General features: G+C 31.5%; 1 protein-coding gene across 1 annotated transcript; it reads right to left on the bottom strand.

Annotated features, from left to right (window-relative positions):
• LOC139506524 (RNA polymerase II elongation factor ELL-like) lies at window positions 1-23,505 on the bottom strand. The gene is made up of 4 exons (XM_071295484.1): window positions 23,371-23,505; window positions 6,900-6,947; window positions 2,079-2,185; window positions 1-113 (listed from the first exon to the last, which is right to left on the bottom strand). The coding sequence occupies exons 1-4, from the start codon at window positions 23,500-23,502 to the stop codon at window positions 20-22; spliced, it is 381 nt and encodes a 126-aa protein (XP_071151585.1). The 5' UTR covers window positions 23,503-23,505; the 3' UTR covers window positions 1-19.
• Between the last annotated feature and the right edge of the window lie 1,963 nt (window positions 23,506-25,468).

The following is a 25,468-nucleotide window of genomic DNA, read 5'->3' as shown; positions in this document are numbered from 1 at the left end:
TATTCCTCTTGAGCACTTTTCATTTGTTCTCTGGTTTGTTGAAAACATCACTAGTGCCTTTCACTGTCATTTTATTGGTCATAGAACCTTCAAGTACCATGTGGTTTCCATTGCTGTAAAATAATAATTATAAACTCAAATGTAGTAAAAAAAAATAGGCCATTAATTCTATCTCTGTCATCATACTTTAATGCAGTTCTTACTTTTAATTTGTTTGCTTCTAAAATGACTATAGACAAAAAACTAAAAAAAAAAAAAGAAGTAAAACCAGTTCTAATTGATCCATAGAGAACACCCCTGAACCATTGTGTCAAATTTTTCATATAAACAAGAATGTGTCCATAGTACACGAATGCCCCACTCGCACTATCATTTTCTATGTTCAGTGGACCGTGAAATTGGGGGTCAAAACTTTAATTTGGAATAAAAATTAGAAAGATTGTATCATAGGGAACATGTGTACTAAGTTTCAAGTTGATGTAACTTTAACTTCATCAAAAACTACCTTGACCAAAAACTTTAACCTGAACTTCGCACTATCATTTTCTATGTTCAGTGGACCATGAAATTGGGGTCAAAACTATAATTTGGCATTAAAATTAGAAAGATCATATCATGGGGAACAAGTGTAATAAGTTTCAAGTTGATTGGACTTCAACTTCTTCAAAAATTACCTTGACCAAAAACTTTAACCTGAAGCGGACGGACGAACGGAGGCACAGACGGACAGACGGACGAACAGAGGCACAGACCAGAAACATAATGCCCCTCTACTATCGTAGGTGGGGCATAAAAAAAACTTATTAATAATGTCAGTAATTGAAACCAAAACAATCTTTATGATCAAAAAGCGTTTTCTACAGTTTCAAGGCTGTGTGAAATGTGAAAATCCTGTGATGTTTTGTCTCAGAAAACAAGATTTTAGTAAAATGATTTTACTGTCTAAACCTATATAATTCTTGTAAATGGAGTTATTTGTTTTACTGTACAAACCTATCTAATTCTTGTAAATGGAGTCATTTGTTTAAATTTTAAAGTGGAGTCTTGAAATGTGTTACTTGTTATGTTATTTTATGTCTTGTATATTATAAACTATGCAACATTAAGCCACAGCTGAGAGAAAACAATGCTCCAAATATATGTTTACTAATTATTGGATGTAGTAGACCATGAATAAAACTTCATTCTTCATTGTTCTGGTTCTGTTCTAATTATTGATACACTCTATATAACTTAACAAAATCATCACTTAGTCAGCAAATTCATTACCTACATGGCTACATCCTTTTTATAATTACATTAGGTTTAACTTTTTTATTTTTTATTTGTGTAAGCATATAATAGATATAGGAATATGTGGTGTGAGTGCCAATGAGACAACTCTCCATCCAAATAACAATTTAAAAAAGTAAATATATTGCTCATTGAATTTCTACTTATATAATTCAAATACGCATGCATCATAATCCTTATCAAATGAATATCGAATTTTGTCATACACTCAAGGTTTTTGCTATTTTTTGTTACATAAAACTAATTAAGATTTTATTACATTTTCATGACAGACAGCTTATATCTGAAATACATCATGTACATAGATAAAAATAGGAGCAACTTTCTTGTGAAAAAAAACCCCTAGCAAAGCCCTTGACTAAAATATAAAATACCGGTAATTGAAGTATATAAATGCAGGAGCCTCTGACCTTTATTAGTCTTGTATGATTTTTAATTTTAGTTAATTTATGTATTTCAGAGTTTAGTATGACATCCAATATCACTGGACTAGTACACATTTTGTTTAGGGGCCATCTGAAGCACAACTCTGGGTGCAGGATTTTCTCAGTGTTGAAGACCAAAATAAGTTTCAATTTGATTGGACTTCAACTTTATCAAAAACTACCTCGACCAAAAAAAATTTAACTTTAACCTGAAGCGGGACAGATGGATGAACAGACGAACAGACTGACGAACGAGCAGACGCACATACCAGAAAACATAATGCCATAAATGGGGCATAATAAGGAGATGTGGTATGATTGCCAAAAGAAACTACTCATCCCATCCCCATTCAGACCTACCTAGGAGCAGACTGCTGTACACAGTCATAACCTGGTTCTGATAAAGATGCTAAAGAAAACTGGAATGTTCTACTGTCATCAGAGGATTTCTTTGGAATTGTAATGACCTGAAAAGTAAATTTACATGTATAATATATACATTAACAAAAAAATAATTTTCTTGGATTCAACCAATACAAATAATTTGGTTATTTGTTTATCATGATATTGTTAAAAATAAATATTGTCTTGATTGATTTACATTGTTTTTGCCTCTTATTTCAGTTATTTGTGAAATTACAAACAAAGGCCTTGTATTTGTTACATAAAGTCATTATACAACAAAGGCCTTGACTCACTGATCTACATTGTTTTTTTATGTCAACCCCATCAGATGGTGACAAACAGTTTTAGTATGAAAAATTTTACATGTTTGTTTTAAGTTAGTCTTTATCCCATCTGTCACCATTTAGCACTCATTGGAGAAAGTCAACACAAATAAAAACACATTTTATTACACTAGAGCCTATCTTGCTCACCTGGAATATACAGATCAAAAGTTCATCTTTGAAAAGTATACAGATGGATGATAATGTTACGTAAGGGCAATGACCTTTCTCCAGGTGAGCTGACAGGAGTATTTATTTGACTGTAACAGGTGTGTATAGACATTCATTAAGCTGATACTTGAGTGAAATACCATTCATTATATTAAATCATGATAAACATTTAAAACAATTTACTTACAGATCTTAATTGCTCATACTTGTGATATTTTGGGTGGAAAATAAATCAGATTATTTAACCATGAGACTAAATGTACACATACAAATTGTCAAGAAGTCATTCTCAACCTTTCTCAACCTTTCAATGATGATTTTGTGCAAGCTAAACAAAAATTATAATCTTAGAGAATGGTCAATTAATTTAAAGTAAATGAGTAAAAAATGGACTAGGAAAAATTAAGATTGTGCATATGAAATACAAGTAGGGTACACAAATAATTCTACACCTAACATATCCTTATTTACTAGATGCAATTCAAATTTCCTGAACTACACCAACTTTCTTTTACAACAATTACTGTATATCTGTTGTATGTCTGTCAACAACTAATTAAATATTACAGTCTATTGAGTTTGAGTGGGTTAATCTTTATAATAGTCATAATAATGTGCATTAATGGAGGCCACCGGAACAATTAACACACACACACACACACTAATAGTCCTCTAATTACATTTTGAGTGGGACCTTTCAATAAACCTATCCCTACAAGAAGTCCAATTTAAATATGAATTATATTTCCGGGAATGAGACCAAACATAGTGTTTAAATTCCACAGTAGGAGATCTAACACATGTCATAAAATATAAAATTTCACTGTTGACTGATCATAGAGGAGAGTATAACTAAATAATCACATTTAATATATTTACCATATGTGAGTTGATTTGAAAAAGAATGCTATAATTATTTGATAACAATTATCCAAGGACAATGGTATATAAAAAACACTCATCAACAGGTACATTAGAATATCTCATATTTCTGCAACTGCATATCATAAATAAGAATTTCCTATTATGTAATTATAAATAGAATGAGCAGTTTATATTTTCCCTTGACATGTATATATGAATTGAAAAATATATGGATATATGTAACCTACAAAGCTTTCAATAATTTTTTTTTTAAATCCTTGTTTAAATAGGAAAATGTGATGTATCAAAAAAAAAGAAAAAAAAAGACTTAAGCAATCCATAAAAAAACAAATAACCACAAAACATCTTCATGTCAGGGTTAAAACTCTCAAAAAGTCAGGTAAACCCTTGATGATGAACTTAACAACTTTGTTTTGATCATACAAGGATTTTTTTCCTGCTGTAGATGACAAATCTTAAGCTTGATCTCATTGCCATCACGTGTCAATCTTAAGCTTGATCTCATTGCCATCACGTGTCAATCTTAAGCTTGATCTCATTGCCATCACGTGTCAATCTTAAGCTTGATCTCATTGCCATCACATGTCAATCTTAAGCTTGATCTCATTGCCATCACATGTCAATCTTAAGCTTGATCTCATTGCCATCACATGTCAATCTTAAGCTTGATCTCATTGCCATCACATGTCAATCTTAAGCTTGATCTCATTGCCATCACGTGTCAATCTTTTAATTAAGTAACATATTTGTGAGTGTTGAGTGACAATAAACAAATAATTATTTAGTTGTTGCTTTATTTATCTGATTCCAAAAATTTACTATTTTAATTGAGTGCATGCCCTGCATTGTATTGCTGAATCATATCACATCATCTTTTATTATATCATATGCACAAGATTATCAATGTATCATCAACATGAGGTCAAGGCCAGATAAACAATGCCAGACAGACATTTACTGGTTGATTCATAAAATGAGGTCTAGGTCAGTCAGGTGAACCCTGCCTGAAAGATAAGTGGAATTTGAAAAGATTTCATCAAATAAAATATGTTTCTTACTTCTCATAATAAGCCAGTATATCACAAGAAAGAATAAATTGGGAGTGTCCATGACGCCCCCTTTTAATTATATAACATTATAAAGGGACATAACTCAAAAGCTTTCTCACTTTCCCAACTCTAGCTAATCTTTTCTTATCCTAGAAAGCATCAGTAATACAAATGTACATGTATAATGATTCATAATATTTATATTTATATCCTTTGCAAAAAAACAGACTTTTTAACAATCAATCATCTGAACGAACAATATACTGTTACATATTAAAATTGTTACATAGACTAGCAGAGCATTTGTACAGGAAGAGAGGTTTTAGAGAATATTACAGATAAAATGTAATATTACATGGTTATTTTCTATCATGGACATGTACATGTATCTTGAGGGTTTAAACAGGAGGTCAACATATGGAAACCCTGATTAAATCCAATGACAGGTGAACAAACTAACAACAGGTGTAAAACAAAGGTCAAAATCCTGCCATATTAGGCTTAAAGTTTTATATCATATGTACTGTGGCATTAGGACATCAAGCAAACTTTCAAAAATTATCAAAGTAATGCATTCTTGTATATTATATATAAACATTTTTTTTCTTGAAAACTGTCTGCTTCACAAGTCGCAAAATAACAAAAAATCATGTATTGGACATTAATCACAAAATAATAAGTGCATCAAATGCAATTGATAATTAATTAGTTAGGTTTTAAATAATTGATCTCAAAATAATGATTGGAATTCAGTTTATTTTGCTTTCATTTCCTGAATGTCCTGAAATTGATTTGGATTAACTTAATATCAGAATGTGTCCTAGTACATGAATACCCCACTGTACAGTACTATCATTTTCTATGTTCAGAGGACTGTGAAATCAGGGTTAAAACTAGGAAGATCATATCATAAGGAACTGACAAAATCACTTTCAATGTAATTACACAGTATATAAACAACCTTTAATCTGAACAATCAATGATGGATGTATATGTTACACCATGTCACAACTTTCATATCTCACAACAACAAAAATAGAGATTATCTAAAAATTCTACATGTATGTTCAAACACATTTTTTAAAGCGAAATTAAATTTTGATATGACCTATAATATTAGTTATGTATGCATATATGTAGAAGCGAAACTAAGTATAACATGACACAGTAAAATCTGAAGTTCAAAGATGTTCATTTCACTTTATGTCATTATCTTATGACGTAAACATTTACTTGTACAGTAAAACTTTTATCTCTGGATCTTGTGTGTAATATCTTGAAGTTTTTATAAGTCTTGCACTACACTAGAGTCAAAAGCTAGAAAACAGCTACATATATTTTTAAAACCACATGTTTATGATCCTACAGTTGCAAGAGATGTATACATGTACATGTAGTGATGGGTTTCTACAGTATAATGACTATGGTTCAATAAAGTCGTTTATAATATATTCACAGTAGAAGTTTCATGCTAAACTTATTCAGTAATGATCTTGTTTTGGCATTGAAACGTCTCTTGTACTCATTCTAGTCGGATTTTAATGAAATTTTCCATGTTAATAGTAAAATAGGTCAACTTAATTTTCTTATCAGTATATATGTTTTAATTATCATACTGTTCAGCATTTTTTTTAAAAAGATAAAATTTTCCATGATAACCTCTCCAAAATAATTGAAACAAAATGATAAATAAAGATCCATCTGGAAAGCAATGGGATAAATAAATATTGAATGCAACTAATCAATGAAGCATAAAATTAAGGTCAGTGTTATCTAAACTTAGGACAGAGAAAATTTAATTGTGTCAAACTTAGTAAATAAAAGTAAAATGTAGGTCAAAGTGACCTGTTTTACTCCCTTACAAAAATCCTAACAACAAGTTACATTGTTGCATGCCACTGATTTTCTGATACATGTGATACCTTTATTAGTTATTAAAGAAGCAAATTAAGCACAAGTATAAGCCAGAGAATTAGTTTCAGGTTACTCTCCAAATCATACATGCACTTCCTTATACAATCAATCAATCATTTTAACTGTCGTTTGTTGCTGTATATATCATTTATAGTTCCTTTATTGTTATTGTTACCTACATTAATCAGGCCAGGAGTTTTTGTTTGAATCGTTTTACATTTGTCATTTCTGGGCCGTTTATAGCTTACTATGGGATGTGGGTTTTGCTCATTGTTGAAGGCTGTAAGCAAGAAAAGTTTTAAGTTAAAATACTTCTGCATTTAACTATGAAAATTTATGTAAATTATTATATTATTTTTAATATATATATAAATAAATGTCAATTTGAATTTGGAAAAGAGCTTTGAAATGTTCCAATCAAATAATATACTCACCCCCTGACTGCCTTGAAATTGTATACTGGGCTTAGAGTTACTAGCATTCTGAAATACAAATAGAAAAAGAATAAACATTCAATTAAATTAATCTTCAGAATACTGAAAACCACATTCTATATGCCACCATTTGTGATGGAAAGGATTTATGATCATTTATATACTAACAGCCTGATAAATACACCTTAGTCATGTGTTTTATACAAAGGAGTTCCTGATTGACTAAAACCGACAACAGTTTGCCAAACACAAAGACTTATGATTTTGAGACATGTATATTTGTATGATTCCAGACTAAAGTTTAAGTCAGGCATGAAATGTAATACCTTTGTAAAGATAAATAACTAAACCTTTCCATGTTCTTCATTGATTAAGGAATCAAACTGTTTAATAATGCTAAGAATTTATCACAATCACAAAGCTAAACACCTTTCCAGACATATTTTTTGTTTCAGTCAGCAAAAAGTTCACAGTAATTTTATCGGAATAAAAAACTTTTGTTTCATTTCTTTCCCTATTTAGTCAGGTAATCATACGTTTAATTCTTTCATTGGAATCACTGACTCAAATAGTAAGTTAATACTTTATATACATATTCAGACTATCGTAGTCATCACATATCATTTGCTTATATGTACTAACAATTATACTTGTTCTCAAAAAATATTAATAAATGTAGGTTTAATAACTTGATCGTTGATTCATTGATTTTTGTTTGTATAAAAATATAAATTTAAGAGAAACTGGCAAGTCTTAAGAATTCAAATTAAACCCTTACTAACTAACTTGAGTACATTGAACAGCCCAAGTTTGAGCCAATTATTTTCCCCTGTTTTATGTTGTAATTTACTATAATTGTAATTGTTTACATCCTATACATGTTGTTTATTTTATACAGGTCATGTTTGTAAACAGATAGGTGATGTCATTCACCCTCCATTATTACATGGCCATCTCTTATGTCAACACATTTAATAACCAGTACCAGTAAGAGTTGTAGTTATCATAAATAACGCTTTAGATAACTGAAAAGTTATATGATTTCATGCAATTATTATTAAAAAAGTGTTTCAGTTTTTAAGTTTTGTAAAAAGCCTCATTTTTTTTCACTGGAAACAATCAATGTATCACACAGCATGTAATATGATCATGATGATGTACATACTTAAGCAAGTTTATTATTAAATGAGAAATGGAAAAAAATTCCTCATGTCCTGGAGTCATGACTATTCTCTTTTTGCAGTCTTGAACTATAAATATGTTTCCTAAACTGACTACATCATGAATATATAGAGGTCATGTATGATCGTCTTATCTTCTTATTATTTGTATGACCCCATGTCACCTTTACCTCACGTCATGAACATTCATTACGTCTTTTACTCTGGCCATGTATTTATTTTTGTGCCTCTGACGATCTTCCATTGTAAATTTTCACACAAATATCAAAGTCTTGCATTTCCGTTTAAATTGATTGATTGTTATGGAAACTTAGGTTGAAATGAGATCAGTCCATAAATCACTTTATACATATTCTTCACTTCTTCATAAAACTGTAAATTCACAGGTTTCAAAATCAGCAGTGTCAGTGATCTAGTGGTTTATAGGTCATGAACATCAGCATAAGGGGTTAAGCAGCATATGACATTTTCAAACAGTAGACAATCATGGCAGCCAAGCAAGCAACTGATTAGTTTCACATTTAAAGGAAGGAAAAGTTTAACTATGAGCATTCCTACATGTAACGTATGCAAGAAAAGTTTAACTATGAGCATTCCTACATGTAACTTATGCAAGAAAAGTTTAACTATGGGCATTCCTACATGTAACTTATGCAAGAAAAGTTTAACTATGAGCATTCCTACATGTAACTTATGCAAGAAAAAATTAACTATGAGCATTCCTACATGTAACTTATGCAAGAAAAGTTTAACTATGAGCATTCCTACATGTAACTTATGCAAGAAAAGTAAGTTTAACTATGAGCATTCCTACATGTAACTTATGCAAGAAAAGTTTAACTATGAGCATTCCTACATGTAACTTATGCAAGAAAAGTTTAACTATGAGCATTCCTACATGTAACTTATGCAAGAAAAGTTTAACTATGAGCATTCCTACATGTTACTTATGCAAGAAAAGTAAGTTTAACTATGAGCATTCCTACATGTAACTTATGCAAGAAAAGTAAGTTTAACTATGAGCATTCCTACATGTAACTTATAAATGCAAGAAAAGTAAGTTTAACTATGAGCATTCCTACATGTAACTTATGCAAGAAAAGTTTAACTATGAGCATTCCTACATGTAACTTATGCAAGAAAAGTTTAACTATGAGCATTCCTACATGTAACTTATGCAAGAAAAATAAGTTTAACTATGAAATATTAATATACTAGAGTGTGAAGTGTTACACATCAGAGTTAAATCTTAATCACCCTAAACCATGTTGTATACTTTCTTTTTTTAAACTCCAAAAAACAGACTAAATACTCTTAGAATAACTCACTAGAGCAAACATACACTTAATAAAAACACAATAACAAAGACTGACAGACAATGAAAGAATACTTAGATAAACACTAGACATAGACTGTATAAATATACTCTTAAGTCTTATAAAAACTATAAAAATAACAGACAGACAGACAGCATACACTTATAAAAAGGATACTATTAAGATTATAATTATATAATACTAACAAATCAGGCCTACCGTTAAGTCTTATAAAAACTATAAAAAAACACAGACGACAGACAGCATACACTTATAAAAAGGATACTGTTAAGATTATAATTATATAATACAAACAAATCAAGCCTACGTTATTATAGCAGGATATAGAATATTTGTTTAAAATTTAACAATACAATAACATGTAAACATATGGGCTAGTGACGTCAATCTAAATAGCTTATTTGACAAATTGTGTTTTGTTGGTCTTCAAGTTACTATTTATTCTATCTGATACATTGTTTATCATCATGCCTCATTATATGACCTTTTAACTAAAATAAATTTATGAACAAAAATAAAAAAAAGTTCATATGTTTGTTTACATACAGTGTATACATGCATATCATTAATAGTCCAGTCAATCTAGCATAAATTTGACTCTAACCCGAAAGTAATTGCAACAGAAGGTTTTTAAGTTTTAATCTTTAGCATTATACCCCAAATATACACAGAAAAAAGTCCCATAAAATCTAACTTGAGGAAGACTAAAAAAATCACCATTTAAAATTCCTATGGAGATTTGCATTGAAAAGGGAGATAACTCTTGCAAAAAAGACAGAAATATCAATAAAAATTGATACACAATTATAACTATACCGCTACTATTCATCAGAATGTATTGATTCTTGATATTTTAGCGGCCTTTAGAGTATAAGAAACAGCTCTAAAGGTGTTTTCATATATTTTGTCAAGCTATAATCTAGATTTCGTAATTCATTAGTTGACCATTTATTGAATTTTTCAACATGTCAAGGTAAAGAATCTCAAATTTTATAAAAATAATTAAGCATGTATTCTTCTTTTTGTAGTTTAAAGTTTATTTAGATAAGTAAGTTGCTGAAAAAATATAATATACAGATATAAACAATATCACATTTTCACATTATTTTTTTAAAATGATTACAAAGCTTCAAATTTGGAACTTCTTTAATGAAAATGCATGAAAAAAATAAAACTACCCATAACACTTCGATTTTGTACATTTCATGAGCAGGAGATTATATAATTTAGTCAAATACAAACTTATAACCCCATCAAAGTATCATACTATTCATAAATTTCAAGAAAAACAACCAAAAACTGACCAAAAAAGACTCATTTTTGCGAGAGTTATCTCCCCTTCCAATGTTAATCTCCATAGGAAATTAAAAATGCTGATTTTGAGTTTTCCTCAAGTTAGATTTTATGGGACTTTTTTCTGTGTATATAAAGGGCATAATGCTATAGTTTATAACTAAAACATTTTCTGTTGCAATTAGTTTGAGGTTAAATCTTAGTTTGACTGGACTATAAATAAGTAATCAATACAAATATCTTTTACTGTTGGGGCAATGACCAGATTAATGGGATAACCAAAAATAATGTACTTTTTTAAATATGTAACTTAAGCCTTATATAGAAATGAATTACTGTATGAATCTTACTTAACAAATGTTCCACATCTTCAATGCAGCTATCTCTAAATATAGTGGTGCAACACCCCAGGGGTGGATCCAGCCATTTTAAAAAGGGGGGTTCCCAATCCAGGACAAAGGGGGTTCCAACTATATGTACCCATTTGAATGCATTGATCAGCCAAAAAAAAGGGGTTTCAACCCCTGGAACCCCCCCCCCCCCCCCCCCCGGATCTGCCAATGCAACCTGCCCTCTTATCTGTGGGCCCCACTTCCCACTTCAATCACAGGTACTAAAAGTATGTGCTAAACATATCTGTGCCTAACCAAATTTGTAAATATGAATTTTCTATGTACATTTGGTTTAATTGATTGGTGTTTAACTTTTAGAACTATTGTGTTATATCAGGACAGTCAGTTGTAAGGGGAGGAGGAAGCACTATTGTGTTATTCCAGGACAGTCAGTTGTAAGGGAAGGAGGAAGCACTCAAGTAAAAGTTAACCCCTTAAATTCATACCTTGTCTCACTTTTTCCATTTTTTCAAAGTTTGTTTTTTCTACTTATCATCCAGATTACACAGAATCAAGGGTAATTCAGAATGAAGTTATTTCAGTAAATTACTGACATCTACAATGTATGTTATGTTACTGACAGCTACAATGTATGTTATGAAGGTTCAGTAAATTACTGACAGCTACAATGTATGTTAATTTACTGACAGCTACAATGTATGTGTTGTTACTGACAGCTAAAATGTATGTTATGATGAAGTTACAATGTATTTCAGTAAATTACTGACAGCTACAATGTATGTTATGTTGCTGACAGCTACAATGTATGTTATGATGAAGTTACAATGTATTTCAGTAAATTACTGACAGCTACAATGTATGTTATGAAGGTTCAGTAAATTACTGACAGCTACAATGTATGTTATGAAGGTTCAGTAAATTACTGACAGCTACAATGTATGTTATGAAGGTTCAGTAAATTACTGACAGCTACAATGTATGTTATTAAGGTTAAAAAAAAATTGTTTAACATACTGCCCTATTTCTTTGTAAAAGGGCATGTTTTACCTAATGACATGCATCAAGAATATTCAAAATGGCATCACATATGTTTATGAGAAAGACAAAATAATGCAGGCATTGGTGGACCATATATTTATACTTATTACCATAATTGGCACATGCATATATATGTGATGCCCCTGTCTTATAAATGAAAAAAAAAGATGAACCTTATAGTCAAAACATAGACATATAAATCTGAATTCTCAGAAGAACGTCCCCCTTTTTTTTACATCTAGATTTGTATCTGTCATTTGAAACAAATTAAAAATGATTATACAACCAAAACAAAGCTGTGAAAACTCATTATTATGTGTCTGCTCTTAATAAACTCCTTGTGTTCCACATGTCAACAATGTAGTTGTCGTCTGCTCTTAATAAACTCCCTGTGTTCCACATGTCAATAATGTAGTTGTCGTCTGCTCTTAATAAACTCCCTGTGTTCCACATGTCAATAATGTAGCTGTCGTCTGCTCTTAATAAACTCCCTGTGTTCCACATGTCAATAATGTAGCTGTCGTCTGCTCTTAATAAACTCCCTGTGTTCCACATGTCAATAATGTAGCTGTCGTCTGCTCTTAATAAACTCCCTGTGTTCCACATGTCAATAATGTAGCTGTCGTCTGCTCTCAATAAACTCCCTGTGTTCCACATGTCAATAATGTAGCTGTCGTCTGCTCTCAATAAACTCCCTGTGTTCCACATGTCAATAATGTAGCTGTCGTCTGCTCTCAATAAACTCCCTGTGTTCCACATGTCAATAATGTAGCTGTCGTCTGCTCTCAATAAACTCCCTGTGTTCCACATGTCAATAATGTAGCTGTCGTCTGCTCTCAATAAACTCCCTGTGTTCCACATGTCAATAATGTAGCTGTCGTCTGCTCTCAATAAACTCCCTGTGTTCCACATGTCAATAATGTAGCTGTCGTCTGCTCTCAATAAACTCCCTGTGTTCCACATGTCAATAATGTAGCTGTCGTCTGCTCTCAATAAACTCCCTGTGTTCCACATGTCAATAATGTAGTTGTCGTCTGCTCTCAATAAACTCCCTGTGTTCCACATGTCAATAATGTAGTTGTCGTCTGCTCTCAATAAACTCCCTGTGTTCCACATGTCAATAATGTAGCTGTCGTCTGCTCTCAATAAACTCCCTGTGTTCCACATGTCAATAATGTAGCTGTCGTCTGCTCTCAATAAACTCCCTGTGTTCCACATGTCAATAATGTAGTTGTCGTCTGCTCTCAATAAACTCCCTGTGTTCCACATGTCAATAATGTAGTTGTCGTCTGCTCTTAATAAACTCCCTGTGTTCCACATGTCAATAATGTAGTTGTCGTCTGCTCTTAATAAACTCCCTGTGTTCCACATGTCAATAATGTAGTTGTCGTCTGCTCTTAATAAACTCCCTGTGTTCCACATGTCAATAATGTAGTTGTCGTCTGCTCTTAATAAACTCCCTGTGTTCCACATGTCAATAATGTAGTTGTCGTCTGCTCTTAATAAACTCCCTGTGTTCCACATGTCAATAATGTAGTTGTCGTCTGCTCTTAATAAACTCCCTGTGTTCCACATGTCAATAATGTAGTTGTCGTCTGCTCTTAATAAACTCCCTGTGTTCCACATGTCAATAATGTAGCTGTCGTCTGCTCTTAATAAACTCCCTGTGTTCCACATGTCAATAATGTAGCTGTCGTCTGCTCTTAATAAACTCCCTGTGTTCCACATGTCAATAATGTAGTTGTCGTCTGCTCTTAATAAACTCCTTGTGTTCCACATGTCAATAATGTAGTTGTCAACAGGTTGTTAGCAAAATGTTTTAAATATATATATATATTTTTCAGTTTAAAGAAAGAAACCATCTTTTTTATTTGATCATACTTATTTTGATCTTTATAAATATATTCTAAAAACTTTAAAGTAAATCGGCTCAGCCAAAACAGATTGACATTATCAATAGGCTGGCATACTTGAACAATACATTTGTGCATTTTACCATGGGCTTGGACCCAGAAGTTTGACCAGTCATATTACGTCTAGAATTGATAATTTAAAAATATGTGTTTATTGTTACTAGATTTACATAGCTTTTAGTATTTAAATTAAATTTATAATGTTATATTAATTGGGGCAATATTTGACATAATTGTAAAACATTCATAAAACAAGCTGCTGGTGGTAATATACATGTACAGCATTTGTATTTCAATCAATTTAAATTGAAACCTACAGATTTATCAATGGAAATCGATTATAGGTTTAATAGTCCTCAATCAAAGTCAAATACAGATATATATATATATATATATGTAGCTACTGTTTACTTTTGTGGTAATTAGAATAAAAGTCTGAGTATTAAATAACTGAGTATGTATTTTATAAGAAATATACAACATAGGGCAAAAATGATTTCAGATTATACACTGCATTAAAGTTCAGTAAAACCAATAAAAGTCTGGGCAAAGTAATAAACTACTACAAATATAAGATCATTATACTCATAAAATCAAGAGTACTAGTAACATCAAGAATTTTGTTGGAAAATGAAAACTAGACTAGATATATGAAAACTCAACTAAGAAGTTAGTTTCCAATGACATGTGGAATAGACCTAATCTCAATTACACATAACGCTATTACACAGAACTTGACAATTAATAAGAATTATCCAATGTCAAAGTGCCTGAGGTGTGACATCCTGATGGCCCATAAATTAATATTTACACCTTTATACACAGGCCTAAATGTATTACAGGAAGTTAAGATCAGCTGTTACATGTACATATAGGCCTCTTAGGTCAATCTGACACTTGTAACAAATCATATAATATTGTTAAATTACAACTTTTAAAATATATACTATTTAAACCCAAAATCTAAGTGTTTTGAAATATTTGATTTGACCAAGGATTTGATTTGACAATCTATTGAACAATCTTGTCATCTGGTTTCTTGATAACTATAATTATAGTTCAAAGGAACTTTTCTTCTATACTGAAGAAGATTTTTCCTTTCTTACAGTACATCCATCCAAGTTCCTTATTTTGCTACTAACCAACAGTCTGCATGTGCAAGTTCTGAGACTAACAGTATTATACATGGATCTAACTATATAACTTTAGCACTATAATCTACAATAATGAGACAAAGTATGTAAAGTACTTTCAATAAACTTAATTTGAGTGCTCCAACCAATCCAAACCTTATACGCATTGGCGGATCCAGGGGGGTTCCAGGGTTGGAACCCCCCTTTTTTTTTTGACGATCAATGCATTTGAATGGAAGCATTTAGTTAAAACCCCCCTTTACTCAGGGTTGGGAACCTCCCCTTTTTAAAATGGCTGGATCCGCCCCTTATACAATTGTAGGTACATACATGTATATCAATTATAAAACATTAACCCAGCCAATAGTAGCTATAGACATTAAAGAAGAGATTATTTATAGCCCTTATACCTTAATCACATTCCATGACAATTTATGTTCCTTCTACTAAAATCGAGACCAAAATAGTTTGAGTAACAGACCTGTCAGTGTAGTACTAGTATCTGACAAAATGGAAAATAATTGTGACCAAAAAAAATCAATGAATGCATTAGATTTATATAACCTTTGTAATACATATTTATATATTGTATAAGTCCTGATGTAAAATGATAATACTCAGTAGGTACAATAACTTCATTGCACTAAGAATGAATCAAACTTCATACCTGATATTATCAGTACAGGTCATACTAGTATGTTAATTTTCCATCAAACTTGTTTGTTTTGTTTTTCTGACTATAAATAAACATTTTATACTTATGCAATTGCTAGTGAACTTTCCTGTTGTCAAGTTATATATATGTGTACAGATTTGAACAGGGCATTCTTTTCTATCTTAACCTAGGAATAGGCACTGTCATTAAAGCTTCAGAAGAAGCTAGTGGAACAATAAATTTGTAATCTCTTTCCATTTGTCTGACCTATTAAACAATTCTGCTTTTAAGAGATAGCAGTACACACACAACAAATTGGGTATGTAAGCCAGACAAAAGTAAACATCAAAAAGATATTTACTAGATTATAAAGTAAAATTAAATTGTACAACTTCTTTCCAATAAAATATAGACCACATAGGTACTAGAATTTTAAGGGTGAGTACTTCTAGAACTCCAACTGTGTTGTCAGTCATTTGTAGTCAGATCAAAGGTCACTAATTATTGATTAGGGTGTAAGGTTATCTGGTACCTTATGTAACATTACATACTTATTACCTATATGTATACACCTTCTCATTTCATTATCAACAAAGGTTTAAATGAACTGGAAGTTTACGTTTATCTACTGTTTTCTACTGACTTAACAAGTTAATGCTTTCATCCAGTTGATAGATCACTTTAATTTTAATCATTGCTTGGAATAAATAAAATCTCAAACCTAAGGTCCTGTACTCTTTAAATTTAAATGTAATCATGTTTGTGGTCTATTTATCATTCTGTGGTGACCACAGCAAAGTTCCCACTTGTCTGGCATAATAAATTAATCAGTAAATATTAATTGGCATTAAATTAAATTGGTTTTTTTATTTTTATAAATACTGTTTTAAGTTTAATTCAAATATCTTAAAGGAAATTTAATGACTGTTCCAGTTATACATATGAGGGTACTTCTTTTTACAATAAGATTAATGACTTTTAACAGAGTATTTTTTTATTTGTAATTAGATTAATATATATATGATATATGCCATATGGGATCTTGAGTAAAAAAACAATAACAAGGCCCAATTACAAATAATGTACTTAATTATTACATCACCTGATCTTTTCCTAGTTATATGCACATACTAATTTATGCAAAATCAACGAGCGAATTATTATCAACACTTTATAACCTATCCTTAAATCTATAACATGAGATAATTGATAGCAATATGAAATAGGATATAATTATATTTAGTCTTTTGTTAATTACTGAATCAACTGTGATAAAGTTAGCACACATATGACATTATACATGTCACTCAAATACTCCATCAGGTGCACTTTGGTGCAGTCCAATGTTATTTACAAATACCCTCAAGTACAGTAAACATACTTGTCAGTGTATTGACCTGGATAGAAACAAATCTGTCAATTATTCCTCAAAATGTCAACTACTGGTGTAGTATTTCATGACAATATTCATAATTGCCTTGCATTTACTTGTGCAGTATTTTATGCAATACTTTTTAACCTGTACAAGTACAATCATTAGACACATGATAATGCACATGTAGTGCAGTAACTGTAATGACCTATCCTATATATATATGTGAGGTTTAATTCCTATGAGTTGTCCATATTGTTATGTTGAAGTACACATCACTGTACAAGACTATTGACAATGGAACATGGCCAATTTATGTGTACTATTATGACACAGTTAAAATTTTAGTTAAAACGTAATTTCCTCTTCCAGTTGTGGAATGTTGTTTTCATCAGATTACTTTATAATGAGTTTCCTACATGTAGACATTTCTCATTTACAGTTAATAACTACTTTAACTTCAACTAATTCAAAACATATCTCTATTTTGGTTTAATGACATTTGGTCTAATTTATTAGTACTCTCTGTACTAAGGTAGATTAAGATTTGTTGCTTACAATAATCATTTCAATTTTCTTATTTACAATGTCAATCTAGTTATAATGAGAATTAATGGTCCAATGCTCAGTGTTATGAAGATGTGAAAACCTAAGTCTAGTCAAATTAGAAAAAAAGTTTTAACTCTTCAACAAAATACAATTTAAGTAAACAAAATTCTGGAGAGTTTCAAATAGGTATAAGAAGATGAAGTAAGAGGGCCAATGAGACAACTTTCCATCAAAGTCCCAATTTATAAAAGTAAACCATTATAGATCAAAGTACTGCCTTCAACAGAGCCTTGGCCCACATCTTACCACAATCTATAAAGGGCCCAAAATCATTACTAGTGTAAAACCATTCAGGAAAAGCAAAGGGTCTAATCTATATAAAAAATGAAAAATGAGAAATGAGAAACACTTCTGAACCACATCCACAAACGAAAACTACTGAACATCAGATTCCTGACTTAGGACAGGTGCAAACATGTTAATGGGTCATTGGTACCAAACCATCAGCCTTATCTGAAACAATAGTGAAATTAAACAATTTACAGATATGAGTACATAGATAGATACAGGAAGATGTGGTGTGAGTGCCAATGAGACAACTCTCCATCCAAATAACAATTTATAAAAGTAAGCCTGGCATTATAGATCAATGTACGGCCTTATACATGTATATCAAATAGTTGAAGCACTCAGACACCCAAGTTTCACTACTTCCGGTTTAATTCTTTGAATATTAGCTGAATAAATATATCCACTGGGAATTAATATGGTTTAAAACCAGTTTTCACGCTTAACCACAAGTCCTACAGCCACAGCTTGTAAAATTGCTGTCCGTCTTATGAAATTCTTCTCTACAAGGGAATATAATCCAACTAAAAATTTGTTAAATTGAGCTTTGGGGTTGTGGATTCAAATGATTAGCATGAAACTGGGTTTAGGCTTTTTGAAAGGCTAAATTACTGAAAAGGTATCATGGAGTGAAGTCTGGAAAACATTTCATTAAAGCTGGTAATTTTATTTGTATTTTTTTTTCTTATTATTGTTTTTAAAGCTCTTTGGAGAGATGCTGACCATATAGCTGAGTATGAATCTTGAATTTTTTCAGAACTGTAAATTGTAAGATATTTCATGACGTGATTGTGGTAAACTGTCATTATAAGTTTGCATGCAATTGGTATTAACTGAGAGAGATTTTTATTTACAACGCCTACCTAAATGTTTCTCTAAGAAAGATGCCCAAACTGGCAAAACAATCTTCATTGTTGAATGCAGCATACAGTGACATAAAGGTGTTATTGCAAACCCAATTGAACATTTCCATAGATTCACCTGATAACTACCTGTCCATTTAAAATTTTGGCAGTTCTATTGTCCCATTGAACAAATACAACAGGTATTGTTCTCTGTATAGTTTATTCACTCAGACCTTTAAATTTCTTCTAAGAGAAATCTATCACTCATTGATTAATCTACCAGAGTAAAAAGTTTATCTGCTAAATTGATGGAAATTACATGTTTCACATAAACAAAAATGCCTGTGATTTGATGTTTATTAAAATAAATTAAATATTTTTTTTAATTTGTCCAAAATAAATAATAATTTAATCATAAAAAGTTTGTTTTTAAAAAAAAAAGTGTTGTTCGTATGAAAATTTGCATCTTTTAGTTTTTGTTTAGTTATAGAATACTTTTTAGAAGGCCTTAATATATAAACATCAACATTTTTAGGTTTTTTTTATCAATTTTTTTTTCGAAATAGGAATAATGTTGATTTTTTTGTCAGAAATCAACTTTTATTAATGTTTGAATCAGTGTTTACATTCAACAGATTGAAAATATAATACATTCAAACTCATATACAGTTTTTTATAAATAGTAAACATGTTCTTTCCATCTAATTTAGCAGTTAATTTTTTACTCAGGTAGATTAATCAATGAGTGATAGATTTCTCTTAGAAGAAATTTAAAGGTCTGAGTGAATAAACTATACAGAGAACAATACCTGTTGTATTTATTAGATGGGACAATAGAACTGCCAAAATTTTAAATGGACAGGTAACTATCAGGTGAATCTATGGAAAGGTTCAATTGGGTTCGCAATAATTGCTGTGTCATTTTGGTCTCTTGTGGAGAATTGTCTCCTTGACCATCATTCCACATTCTTTTTTATATGTTACATTGTACATTGTAACTTGTGTTTCAGACATGTGAATTTTTGGTAGGTACATGTACATGTTTGAATATGTAGAATAATTTTATTTTATTATGCCCCACCTACGATAGTAGAGGGGCATTATGTTTTCTGGTCTGTGCGTCCGTTCGTCCGTCCGTTCGTTCGTCTGTCCCGCTTCAGGTTAAAGTTCTTGATGAAGTTGAAGTCCAATTGACTTCAAACTTGGTACACATGTTCCCTATGATATGATCTTTCTAATTTTAATGCCAAATTAGAGATTTTACCCCAATTCACCGGTCCACTGAACATAGAAAATGATAGTGCGAGTGGGGCATTCGTGTACTGAGGACACATTCTTGTTTTCAAAATGTTTTTACTGGGTCAACTTTCAACATAGGAAACAGTCAGATTTTGAAAGTGCTTGTTCAAAATTGACTGACAAAAATCTTCAGGATAGGCACTACAAATTAGAGTTGATCAAGTTAGCTGAAACACATGAATTTTATAGGCCCAACTACAACAATCAGGAATTTCAGATATTTTAAGGCCCTAAAGCCTTTAGCTGAGAAAGTTAGTAGCACATACATGTAAACCATAATGTTTGCTTTAAAATAAAACTTGATTATCATCATGCTAAACTTGATGTTTCAGCATCAAAATATCCTAAATAATAGAAAGAATTGTGCTGAATAACTTTTCATTTCAGGTAGATATTTATACTCAAAAATAAAAAAATATTTTAGTGTATCATTTGGACTGTTCTGTAATAATACTCAATTGCAGTACATTTTTACACTAATGCTGTATGTTGGGCTTTTTTATAAGCATCTTGACAAGACACTGAAAATCTGTTTTTAACAAGTACATGTATGTACATTGTACTTCAAACAATTCCAAATTTTGTAAACACTTAATTTAGAAATTTCAAAATATGGCCATATCACTGGCAATTCTACATAGGTTTGACTAACTATTGGAAGTCTAAAAAACTTAAAGGGAAGACTTTATATTGTCAGTGTTTAAAAGTAGTGTATATCATTTATGTACATACTGAACCTACATGTAAGTGTTGATGCAGCCTCATAAAGTTAATATATATATCTTTGACAAAAAAAAAAACTTAAACCACTCCTTAATTTTTGTTGCTGATTTCAACTGTAGCAAAATATTTATGGGTAAGGTTGTATGTTGTGATTCTTGTGAAGACGGAAAACATTTTAGAATGTTAAGATACATTGTACTTTGCTGCTGTAGGATAATATCCAATTTGTTTTTTTTAAATGTTGACTTAGTACAGTTTATAAAGTAGGGCTCTATCAATTAACGAATATGTCAGAACTATTGAGCTTAGTGTACATATGTATTTATGATAATCATATTGGGTTTATATCTCTGTTATTGGAAATCCCCCCTTGAAAGCTGCAAAGGTGCATTGTACAGTACTATCCATGAACAATCCCGAAAAGGAGATGTGTCACAAACATATATATATATATATATATATATAACTCGTCTAAACATCAACCCAACAATGTTAGATCTGTAAATTTGCTTTCGCAAATTTTTGGTTCTTCCCTCGCGGGATTCGAACCCATGCTACTGTGATATCGTGACACCAAATCGCCTGCACTGCAGCCATCCCGCTAGACCACACGACCACCTGGGCTCTCAAAAAAAGAGCTTTCGGTGGCCATATGTTACCTTTCTACGTCAGTTTTAATCTAGCGGCATACTACAGTACATGATATATAAGGCATGAAGATGTTATTGTTACAGATCAGCTAAATTATCTATAGTAAAGGATCCTACAAATTAATGTAAGATACAGTCACAGAAAATAATTATATTCACAAGTACGTCTGAGTCAGTGACAACCCTACAACAGATGTATCCATCGGATCGCCATCAATGATGGTGATACATGGCTGTGTACATAATGTATATACAACTCGTCTAAACATCAACCCAACAATGTTAGATCTGTAAATTTGCTTTCGCAAATTTTTGGTTCTTCCCTCGCCGGGATTCGAACCCATGCTACTGTGATATCGTGACACCAAATCGCCTGCACTGCAGCCGTCCCGCTAGACCACACGACCACCTGGGCTCTCAAAAAAAGAGCTTTCGGTGGCCATATGTTACCTTTCCACGTCAGTTTTAATCTAGTGGCGTACTACAGTACATGATATATAAGGCATGAAGATGTTATTGTTACAGATCAGCTAAATTATCTATAGTAAAGGATCCTACAAATTAATGTAAGATACAGTCACAGAAAATAATTATATTCATAAGTACGTCTGATATATATATACACTGTATATATGTTTAACCCACCATCTAGGACAAAGCCCTAACCCAGCACCATGGACACAGCCAAGTCTGTTATTAGAGAAGAAACAAATTTCAATCACTAAGTACATTAACTAAATATTTTTTTTAAAGCAAGGGTTTTACTACATTTACTATGTGCAAGAAAGTTTTCTTGAACTCTGCTAAACTAAATGTACATCATTTTTTTCAAAGTTGTAACTGACAGCTCAACAGCTTTCAAAATGAAAATAGTTATCAAATGTACCAGGCTTATAATTTAATACGCCAAACACGTGTTTTGTCTACATGTACATAACTGGACTTCAATTTTGTTTGGTAACAGCCCTCAATATTAAACTAGCCAATTTGGAAAAGTGCTTTTGTCAAAATAAGGACTCGTTTGTAAATCTGCCAAGACTGTGAAAATGAACAGTCATGACAGACAGAAGTATTTGATTTCAACAGTCACATCTACATAGAAGAATGGTCTAATCTTTTGTTTTTACAAGACAGGACTTCCATAACCATGAAAATGTGCTTCAGCTTATGAAATTAGTAATTCAAATAAGGGTTGTGACTTAATTTTTTTTAAACTATCAGGTTAAACACATTTAATGAAAAAAAAGACATTAGTGCTGAATTTATCATGAAAATCATTATCATATTTCAAATATGAATGTCATTAACTTGTAATCTGACCCTTCACAAAAATCTGGGAACATATGTTTCTCTGTAAAAGTAGGTTAGAACATTTATGAAGTAGAATCATGTACATACAATCACAAATTTGAAAGAACTCCCGAAAGATAACTCGACATTGTGAATTATACTGACATTAATTAATCTCTTCAGAAAAGACCAATGAAGCACGAATATTTGTGGTACTGACTTTTTTGGTTTTGCGAAGTTCCACAGGTCCACATATGGTTCGGGGAAAAACAGTTCATTACAATAAACCATGGGACACCATGAATGAAAATAGTTTGTACAAATAGTAAACGTCACACCTAAAATATTAAATCCTTCAGTAAAAACAGGAACAATAAATAAACGCAAAATATATTCGAACTAAAAACTGTTGAGTTTGCAATTTTCCATTGCCAACACCATATTTGTACAGAGTATTGTGTGATATTTTTCAGTAAAACGTGTAAATTTTACCTTCAATTTTAAATATTCCTCTATTGCTTTTAGTGCTGAGTCTGTTAATCTAACTTGAACGACCGTTTTTTGGTCGTGAGGAGAAAAATTTGAAGAGAGCCCGTATTTCTGGCCTTCCACTAGCGCGGCCATGTTGGGTCTGATCACAAAAGTTACTGTTAGGGAAAATTTCAAAGTAAAATTTGAAAGTGTTTCCGGTTGATTGTTGATTGTCAGTTACATATAATATGGATTATAAAACGAAAAGTGATTTGATAATGTAGTACTTTTTGATATACAAACCACATATGAGTATTATTGTACTATTTTCAATGTTAAAAATCGTAAATCTAACCACTTGTATTTAAATACATTTTGACATTTCCCCCATGTCAAGAACGATTGGATAAAAACAGCAGACGGAAAGGGTGCAAACCGGAAAAATATAACTATAAATAAAAAAAAAATATATAATAATGAAACTACCAACTATTGAGGTGAAAAAAAAATCACAAAAAAACACCAAAAGATCTATTAATTCACTAAGAAGTAAACGATGATTATAAGATACTTTCGAATGTCCAGTTTTCAATTTTTAAAATATATACATACGACAGTTTCAAAGGCTAAAAAAAAGAAGAAAAGACTGAATATTAAAATTAGAAAAAACGATATCGGGAATAAATGACAAGCAAATTAGGAAGAAAAAAACATATATCCAAACGCTTTCATTTTATTTCCATAGGACTTCCAATTAGGATGTTAAATCGGCAACGGGTCAACTAGTCCAATATCATAGATATATAAGAATCTTCAGCAATCATGCAAGTATACTAGAATCATATAATTCTCTTTAAAAAAACTGAAAGCAACAGAAAAAACATCCTCATGGATAATAGATCACAATAACTATAAACAATCTTATTTCAAAATTTCGATTTCATTTTACTGATTCAAATCCTTTCGAAGCAGTGTAGATCTATGTCTTTGCAGCAACAATTGAATTGATGATGAACTACATTTTTTTTTATAAAATGTTCTTCTTATAAATGTTTGAGAGATGTTTCTAGCAGTTAACTAATTATGAATTCGGGGGGAAAGTGTTAGGTGTAACTATATGATTAGCACTGAACAACTTATTGCCTTTCAATTTCCTTTGCCCCTTATGTGCAATAAACCCTCTTTAATCGTTTATGAAAAGTAGGTTGATTTCAAAACTTGATTGCTTAATTAATATAAATCAGTTATGTTGTATTTGAATGAGCACACGTTGGAATAGGAATTTACGAAATAATAACTAACAAATCTCACGTTGTTTTTTGTGCTAATGAGAATGGGATTGAAAATCCCGCGGAAATTTTCAAACGTCAACAAATCGGTTGCGTGAATTTTGAACTTGAAGCAGTTGCATGATGGTTGTTTTAGAATACGGGTAAAGAAAATTACGATTATGAAAATCTGAGTACTGTATCATTATTCTCGATTAGTAATGTATTCTTATTTATAAGAGTTACACACGATAGCTTTCAAAATGAAAGACGGGAATAGATGCATGACGATATTGCATGAAGAATACACTGCGACGTCAGTGAATTTAGCGCTAAAAAAAGGGGCAATTTGGATCTCTAGTATGTAGTAGAAGAGATTTCTAGCAGTTAACTAATTATGAACTCTTGAAAGGGCTGTAGAAAGACGTTACAGAAAACAATTGAAATAGCCTTTCAAGACCTTATATATGTGTATACTATGAGGGTGGTCTCATTTTTTTTTGGGGGGGGGGGGGCTCTGATCCCGGATCCCGCTTACTGTTTTGTCAGATTCCCGTATACCGCTTACACTATGTATCAATATTTCAATCGCACGCTTCCTTTATTTTGCGGACTTACTAACAGTCATTTAAACTAGGGAACACTTCGTTAGCAACAACTTTCGGTTTGAAAGTTATGCACGGTTATATCTTCGGGAAAGTATTAATATGAAATGCACTTTACAGAAACATAATCTGTCAAAGAGACAACAACCCGACCAAAGAGAAGATAACAGCACAATTTAAGGCCTCCTTTTGGTCTTCAAAGCAGCAATGAAATCGACTTCAGCTATCCCGTGACTGAACAAATCC

This window comes from Mytilus edulis, unplaced genomic scaffold, assembly GCF_963676685.1.
Source record: "Mytilus edulis unplaced genomic scaffold, xbMytEdul2.2 SCAFFOLD_1044, whole genome shotgun sequence".
Lineage (NCBI taxonomy): Eukaryota > Metazoa > Mollusca > Bivalvia > Mytilida > Mytilidae > Mytilus > Mytilus edulis.
This window is presented reverse-complemented; position numbering and strand designations above follow the sequence as displayed.